Source organism: Poecilia reticulata, linkage group LG21, assembly GCF_000633615.1.
Source record: "Poecilia reticulata strain Guanapo linkage group LG21, Guppy_female_1.0+MT, whole genome shotgun sequence".
Lineage (NCBI taxonomy): Eukaryota > Metazoa > Chordata > Actinopteri > Cyprinodontiformes > Poeciliidae > Poecilia > Poecilia reticulata.
Genome location: NC_024351.1, coordinates 7,460,646 through 7,469,506, shown reverse-complemented (window position 1 = coordinate 7,469,506; position 8,861 = coordinate 7,460,646). Strand labels below are relative to the sequence as shown.

At 40.0% G+C, this 8,861-nt stretch overlaps 1 protein-coding gene across 5 annotated transcripts in view; it reads left to right on the top strand.

The window, feature by feature from the left end:
- The window catches only part of efr3bb (EFR3 homolog Bb (S. cerevisiae)), a 28,834-nt gene that overhangs the window by 1,141 nt on the left and 18,832 nt on the right, over nucleotides 1-8,861 (top strand). For 2 of the 5 annotated variants that reach the window (XM_008397806.2, XM_008397805.2), the window contains exon 3: nucleotides 8,649-8,725. In XM_008397806.2, coding sequence (XP_008396028.1) covers nucleotides 8,649-8,725 — 77 coding nt within the window. Of the gene's footprint in view, nucleotides 1-248; nucleotides 434-2,514; nucleotides 3,117-8,648; nucleotides 8,726-8,861 lie in introns of those variants that run through there. The other 3 variants (XM_008397808.2, XM_008397804.2, XM_008397807.2) reach the window with 3 other exon arrangements.

Genomic DNA, 8,861 nt, shown 5'->3' with positions numbered 1-8,861 from the left:
GTGCTAACATAAATTACGAAGGAGTCTCAGGACAGGGACATGCAAGTTGGTATTCAGCAGAGATCGATGGTGTATGCGTTTGCTTTTGGTGGTTGTAAGTGTTCTGCAGAAGTTGGTTTTGCAGTTTAGTTTTGTCAGGGGGGAAAAAAGTGCATGGTTTGGTGGTGGTGCTTTTTGCATCTAAAAAGCTCATTTATTTGTGTCAGAAAACGTAATTTCTAGTGACTTAAAGTAGCAGAACTGTTTCACTTTGATGGTTGCAGGTTAAGATCAGTAATTTTGGCTTTGGTGTTTTAAGTTACTGCGTCTGGGTAAAGTAGAATAGTGTGTGTGTGCATATTGCCCACTATGCCACTGCCTGCAACTGATGTCCCAGCCACTCAGAGGCTGGCACTGGACTGCCGTACCCTTCTGGACCATCGCGTTGGCAAGGGTAAGAGAAAACACCACTTCTATTGTTCTCTTTGGACATAGAGAAAGAAAGCTTTAAAAGAAATTTTCTTCACTGATGTGAAAGTAGTAAAAAAAATAAATCCAGGGGCACTTTTCTCTTGTTTTCTTGCTCTTTGCTCCCTTGGCAACTTAAGACAAAATTATTTTTCTTGTAAATTCAAACACACAAGTTGTTCCAAACTTACGGGAGCATTGGCTAAGGTAATAGAAAATATCCCAATATGGGTTTTAGGCAGTCAAGAAAAGCATTGATTGTGTTTGTTGGGTATGAATAGGTATGAGAAATAATACAATATGAACAACATTTTCCCTATCCCCCTGACTAAGAGGTCCATCCATTCATCTTCTTCTTATTGCAGATTTCATATTAAACAAGAACTAAAATGACTCTTGACATATGAGCCAATAAGAAGGATGGAAGTTGAGTTCAAATTGTCACCTAATTTGAACTCAAATACATATTTGTCATCCAAACTAAATTAAAACTATTCATTTTCTCTCAGAAAATGGAGAAATAAAATTCCTATCTCTGTTTGTACTGGCAGCAGGAAGTCACTGAATAGATGTTCATGCATGTTTTTGCTCCGTGGAAGGAAACTGAAGAATTCACAGGAAATGCGGGCAGGCTTTAAAAGACCATTAATACTCCGCACACACAAAGCCTGGTACAATTTAGCTTCAATCTGGAGGCTTTCTTGCTGTGAGGCAGCAGTACTAATGAGTTGATGACTGTGCAAGGGGGTTGAACAGTGGATTGTTCGGACAGTTCTCTTTAAATTGTGCTTTTATGAATCTTGGCATGTAAAATGCTTTGTGAGAATGAAATGCAACTTTATATTACTGAGCATTATGTTGTTTGACTTACAGGAAACTCTTGAATGTATTTTAGTGAATTATAGTTTTGTTTTTAGAAAAGGACTCGCTGACTTATAAGTTATCTGATCTTTTTTTTTTTTCTCAGATACCACTCCAGATCTCACTGACCCATTTATTAATAAAATCAGTGTTATGTAGATTGAATCATAGAACACACTGTCAGTGTTCCATGGTCTGTATTGTGCCCCACCTAACTCACTCATCATTGACTCCGACTTTGTTTTTCTTGAAAGTGCCAGATTAATTGTCCCAACTAAAGTCTTTGCAGGACTGTGTTTATATTTTAACTTTATATCTTTTGCTGTCTTCAATAAATTCACAGTTCTATCTGCTGACTTTTTTTTGTTGTTGTCGTATGGAGCATTTTCTGCAATGAATGAATGAATTATTCGTAAGTTAACATGTTTCAGTGCGATCTTGATTAATAGTGTGCAGGAATAACATCAAAAGCTGTTCTCCTGTTGTATAAGCTTAGTGCTTTTCTTTGAACTAAAAGGAAATGTTGTTATTACCTGTAATATTTCCACTGCTCTCCCACAGTGACAGCTGTCTGAGCACAGTATTAAGAGCAGATCTATTGTGTTATTGAACATATTTCACATTGAGCATATTTTAAAGTGGGAATAGAGATTCCTTAGATCAACAAAATAGAAAGGGTTTAATTTTTTTCTAAGAAATTCGATACACCACTGCTTTTTTCAAAAGATCAATTTTGATGCCTTTCATTTTTGGCATTGCACCAAACTCCTGATTTCGTTGCCAACAGACGGTTTGTTTGGCAGCATCTGGCTGCATTTTTTTACTGTACTGCATGAATGCTGTGGAGGGATATACAAAATCTTAGAATTCAGGGTGATTTTTCATATTACCCTCACTGTTTATGGTTCTAACGAAAATTAAAGAATAGAATCCAAATGTTTGCATTCCACTCATGTCTGTATTGGTGCGGAAAATGTGCTTTGTTATGTAATGCTTTCTGTTTTTTTTTTCATATTTTACATTAGGTGTGTAGAAATACAGTCAGAGAAGATTAAATGTATTCTTAATTGTTAAGCAAAACGAATCAGAAGGATGGCGTAAAGTTACATAAGCTTTGTGTAATGTAACGATAAAGAGGAAGGAATGTGGGACACTGACCAAAGGAAAGAGGAGGTTGCGTGGGGCAGAGGTGTTCTCCCTTTCTATCTATCTTATCTACTCGTCATATCTATTTCTCCAATCCGTGTTCTGCTTTTTTCTTCCTCCTGCAGCCGATTTAGGAGAAGTGTGAGGGTCATAGTTGCATGTTTGGTTCTTTATATCTGCACTGCTCTGTTGACAAGGAAAGCTATTGCAGAAGAACGGGGAAAATCCAAGGTCATCACGGCGTGATTTCTCTCTGACGTTGTCTTTTAGCCTCCCGTTCGTGCGCAAGTGTGTCTGCATGGCAGAGAGGGTATGTGTGTGAGCGTGTGTCACGGTGAGTGATTTCTAGCGTTGAGACTCGCTATGCACCAATCACGGTGCACGTTTGTATGCTTTTTAGCTCAGAGCACACGTGCAGGCATTTATCCCAGAGTGGGCTTTCTCTCTCTCTGTCTCTCTCTGTCTCTCTTTGCCTCTCTCTTCCTCTCTCTCTCTCTCTCTCGCTCTCTGTATGTTTGTGTGTGTGTGCATATGCGATTGGATTTGTGTACGTCTCCAGTGCCTCTCAGCACAGCGGCGTGTCTGAATGAGGAACTGAAGCTGCACTGAGGAAACATACAGTTCTTGTAGTGAAAAACTCCCCACATCACAATCGATGTACGGTAAGAATATAATTTGTCATTTTTTCCACTGTGCCTTTATGTGTGTTTTGTTCTGGGCTGCCAAAGCGTGTGAGTAATGCCCTGAACTCACGTTGAGCCAGTTTTCCTACATTCTGCAAATGCTTTCCTTCTTAGCTTCCTTTTGATAGACTAAAGCTGTTACCAAAGTGTAATGTCTCTCGAGAGCGCATTATGGGAACTCTGGCTCTTGTGAGGATTTATTCAATTACGTTGCTGGACTGAAAGAAGACGCCGCTTTGAGGATGTTCTTTTTCTGTAATGGACCCTGATTTGCTTAAATCTTTTTAAATCATATTATTCTTTCTGTAATTTCTGGGGAGCGGTGTAACATTCTTTGAAAAGTGCTGACTTGAGTCGCGATTCATAGATAGTATGGTAACCTGCACTTCTTGAGAAATTGGAGCCTGGAGAGGTTTTTTGTAGCAGTTCAAGATTTTGTCTTTCTGGTCTTTTATAGGGCTGTAAATTTTTAGCTACAAACTATACTTTTAAGTGTTTGGAGACACTGTGCACTGCAGATAAAAAGAAACAGAGTTCTGCAATGTAGTTTGCCTTATCTAGCCCTGATTTAAAGTGTGTCAGCATGGCTTTATGTCTTGAGAATTTGCTGGACACCAGCTTGTTGGTCTCTTTATACCAGCTGTGTTTGCTGCCACCCACACAGGACGGAGTGTGTGCTCCGACTTTGTCTCACTGCTCCATAATTCATTGGCTTGACGTGTGTGTACTGGGTATATGTCCCGAAGAGTCTATAACTCTGATAGAAATAAGGAGGGATTGATTGATGATGTCATAAATATTCACCGAATTCGAATTTGTGTCACTCTCTTGACGCTCCCTCGAGGCACACGCATATAAAAAAAAACCCTCATTTCTTAGCCTGTGTCATGCTCCTGTAATACCGCCAACCCGCTCTCTGTGATACTCGAGCTTTCTCAAACTCTCAGCAACAGCTTATGTGCTCAATGTTGCCAAATCAGCTTCTGCTCATTAATTTTGTTTGTTTGCTTGCATTCTGTTGTTCTTTTGTCTCATTTTCCATCCCGACTTTGAAGGATCTCTTTTGTGCTCAAATTCACCCTTTGAAGATGTTTGAAGATGTAAAAATAGCACAAACGTTACTCTTTCCCCCCCTCCCTTGCTCTTATGTAATGACAACCCTAAAGGGCAGTATGCTTTGTCATAATTTGATGTATATTTATGGAGGTGATGGGTTATATTTTGCTTTTGTATGTTTGTGAATATTAAGTAAGTGTGTCCTGCAAAACTCTACATGAGCACATGACGGTATAAATGCAAAACAATAAGTTTAAATATTTGAAAATCTATCCTTCTATTTCCCTTTGTTTTCTCTCGCTTCATTTTGTTTTCCCTGTGGTTTAGTCCCGCAACCTAATGTGAAAATATTAAGCTGACATTCAGGGGAAAATGGAGAGTGTAATCTCTTAATGTACCCGCTCATTGTTTTGAGGATAAAAATAAATTTGTGATTGGCTTGGTGATTGTAGGGGTTGGGGACCCTTCACATCACACATGGTGCAGCAACAAAGTAGTGTGTATTGTCATGAAATTTTATGTGTTAGACCAACACAAACTGGTACATCATTTTAAAGTGGGAGGATACAGTGGAAAGTTTTCAAAAATATTTTATATTCAGAGCCTCTCTAGTCAGATCTGGGATCTAGATGGATGGAGCTAAATTGAAGAAGCCTCAATGGATACTTCAAGAGAAGGATATCTATGTCTCGAAGTGCAAAACTGGTAGAGACATGTCCAAAAAGATTTGTGGAGATTGAGATTTTTATTCGTACATCTCATTTACAAGTCATGTAAAAGTAGCTGGTTTGCATCACATTTTATTCGGGAGTATGAGAATAAGGGAGGCTGAGCACAAATACAGTCCACATATTTTATTTGTGAAAAGTTTGAAATCCAATTCAGCAACTTTCTTGCTCCTCACATTCATAGAATGTGTTGTGCCACAAAATGTCCCAGTAAAATGTGCATAAATTTGAGGATACAAAGTAAAAAAATGTAGAAAGGTTTATGGAACTGGGATACTTTTGCAAGCTGCTATATATTCATCCATGCAAGAAAGTTTTCTGAGTCTGACGGTTCACAGATGTCCATCAACTTTTTATCTACACGTTTTTAGTTTTTTTAGTTTTTTTATCGGTGACTCATTCTGTCTGTGTGCCACCATGTTTATTTTCTGTGGTTATAATTATACCGTTCAGGAGGGTCCATGTAGGCGTGAAGGAGCTTGGTGTGTCGCCCGTATGTGTCGGTCAGCTTGCTGTGCAGAGTAGGTGGATGTCGTGAGCCCCCCCCCCCCACTATGTGTGGTTCTTATCACTGCCATGAGAATCCTTGTCCACCCACCTTGTTGTGCTTCCTTCCACGCCAACCCATCATTACCAGCCACACAAAACAGTTTGCCTTATTTGTTTTTTTGTCCACCAGCTGAACTTGCAGGATTTTTTTTTTCTCCTAATGAGTCAATTTTTAGCAAACGCACATTATAATGAGCCATGCTGCAAAAACCTTACACTCTTTTTTACAATTAGCCCTCCACCTAGCTTGGCAAAATAAACACATGGTGGACGCATTGTTACATGCAAAACGGAGGCCATTATCTGAGTAATAACTTGCCTACATCAACTAACAGCAGTGGAAATGCAAATGTTTGCTGTGCAGCAAAGTTTTTATGAAACATCGCATCAATTACCATGTCCGTAGGACCATTGAATTTATACAAGTTGAACTTTACGACAGTTGAACCTTCAACCCGGAGAAATTGAGTTTGACACCTTCGAAAAATTAATTTCCTGTCCAGCGAGCAGACGGGACAAGACAGATTTGTGATGGATGGGGAAGGTACAATAAGTCCCACTAATCTGTGACTCATTTCAATCCACCTCCCCAATCACACTGCCATGTTTATCCCCTACCACGGCCTGGTCCGTGTTTCTCTGTGTTCAACTGTCCCCTTCTTCTCCACACCGCACCGGGGACCTGCCGCATTTTCATTAATTCATCAGTGACTCCTACTCTCAGGCCCCAGTCCAGTACTGCAAGCATGAGGGAGAGAGAGGTAGAGGAAGTGGGTGCAGAGGGTTTATTAGTGTTTGAAGTGATGGAGGAGAAATGCTATGAATAGACACACAGCTCTTTGAGATAAGCCCCAACACAATTCCTGCTGTGGAGTTCCTGCTGTGAACAAAAAACAGCTTGAAACTCAACAACTCTTATAGTAAATATGTGTAAGGTGCTTTTCTTCTTCAGTGTCACTCAATGATTAAAGAGCGAGTGTTGTGTATCTTCCAGGCTCGCAGTGTTACCTTATAGCACAATCAAGTAACTATGCTAACTTCAGTTGTTAAAAAAATACTGTAATGTCAAACATGGCTTAAAATAAATTTGACTCCTGTCTCTTTAAGAAGCTCCTGCTCTTTCCGTCACACCGCCTTCAACATATCATCACAACAATCCTTCTCCATTTCTCCATTTACAACCATTCTTAGGAGCTTTGGACTGAGAAGAAGTTTGTATGATCAGGTGTTTGCTAAATGCGACTGCCGCTAGTCTGAAGGGGCTGAGTGTTGAAGGCATGGGGGAGGGATGCTCTGTGGAATGGAAACTTGGCTGGAGACTGCAGCTCCAAGGAGCAGCTTTGCTTAAATAAATGGTGCATTGTATGACCAAGTCTTTAGCCACTCTTGAATGGTTGCCAGGGGAGATTCAAGGATTCCTCTTTGTTGTGGTGTAGATTATTGGTAACCAGACGAGGCTCAGGCAGCGTAGCTGTCAAGTTAACTTTAGCTAAAATTACTACTGTTTTATTGTATTGTCTTTACACAATATTTTAAGTATTCCTATGTTATTGATAGCATTTTATTATTTTGATACTTTATTAGTTAGTTGGGAAATCTGCTTACAACAGTAAGTTTAGATAAATGTTACTTTGAAGAATGTATCTCTTTGCCAAGGTCTAAAATATGGTCTCATGCCGCCAGGTCTCCTAATGTAATAAAATAGGCATTTGTTATTATTATGCCAAAATATTTATTAGTACCATTTTACGGTTTAAGGATATTGTGAAAACTTTCTGAAAGAAGAGCGTCGTCGACTGTTCTGTGTGCAACTCCGAGATATTTATTCTGTGATGTGCATTAGACGCGCACAGATTGTTGGTTATTTATCGAGGATATAAATACTGTGATTTTGGGACAAATGGCACCAGCTGACAGCTGGTCTGGGAAATCTCGCCTCTGTTTGAGTCTGGGTGTTTCATAAAGTGCTGCTTATCGTGAGCCACAAAACTATGTTAGTTTAAAGCGTGGAGCCTGAAAGTTTCTCGGGGGGTTCTGTGAAAATCTGAATAGTGTTGTTGAGTGGACTTCCTGGAGGCTGGATGCAGCGTGCTGTCTCAGTGGAGTGGTAATTGGGCAGCTGGTAATCTTGTTAATGATGGGTCAGGGTGCTCTCGCAATGAGGTTTGCTGTCACATTAGTGAGAAGGGCATCAGTTTATGTAATGGAAGCTATAATAAATCTGTTTTCATTAATTAGAAGTAGATAAAATGTTTGACTTTATATAAAAAGAATCAAAGAATTACTGTCTGTGTTTGCCTTGCACAATTCTTTTCCCTTTGCCCGTATGAAGTGTCAGACTATCATGCCTCTCATCGCTCGACTCCACTGCTGACGGTGGAACGACCTACTTTTTCCATTAGGTTTTAAGGCTCTCAAACTTGCATGCTGAATGTATGATTTTTTTTTTTATCTGTACCTGAAAATGGATACAGCATTCATTTGGGGGGGGTTTTGGAGGTTATCCCTTTTTTTTCGTATCTTCCTTCTCCCTGACTGTGCTTATGACTCACCACTGCTGAATTCTCCCAGCCAATCAGAATTCAGCTCTGTCTGGGTGTCTAGTTTGTCTCTCAAATGTAAATTGTGAAAAACCACCCTCTTTTCTCATGTTGTGTGTGTGTGTGTGTGTGTTGCACGATTCAAGACTGTTTTTGATGGGCTGCGTGTATCTGTTCCTGTTAATTTTTATGTGTTTAGTTATGTGACCGAGGCCAACACTGTACCTCTCTTTGCATATCTTGCTTTTGCAGTGCGTCAACTTTTTCAGTGGGTGCATTATTATTTTAATAGCTGCAGTTGTGTTGCAGCTGCTGACAGGTTTACTGGCTCCCTTTTGCAGCAGATTGTGCGTCTGCCTCTTGGTTAAACACTGTTGCTAGTTTTCCAACCTTACTGTGAATGAAGTTGGTCATATCACTTCAGTGGTATAAATGAATCAGAGTCAAAGATAACGGACTTACTGTTTGACGTGTCTCTAAGCGTATCCCTGGAGTGCACGAGACTTTATTACTTTTAGATTATTTGTAGGGGGAAGTGGAGCAGTTTTTGGAAAGATATGTGTAAAATGAGCTGTCACTTTTATTGCATTTTTCTCATACAGGTCTAATTGGTCATGTCTGTCTGTCTTCTGTTTCAGGGGTTTGTGGTTGTTGCGGGGCACTCAGGCCTCGGTACAAGAGATTGGTCGACAACATCTTCCCAGAGGATCCGGAGGTGAGAAACGTCGTTGGCACTCTGTTTCTTTTCTGATGCTTCCTCCTGATGTCCTTGTCATGATGTGATTGCATAGAGAACTTTGCAAAAGTATTCATACCCCTTTATCTTTCTTACATTTTGTCGCGTTACAGCC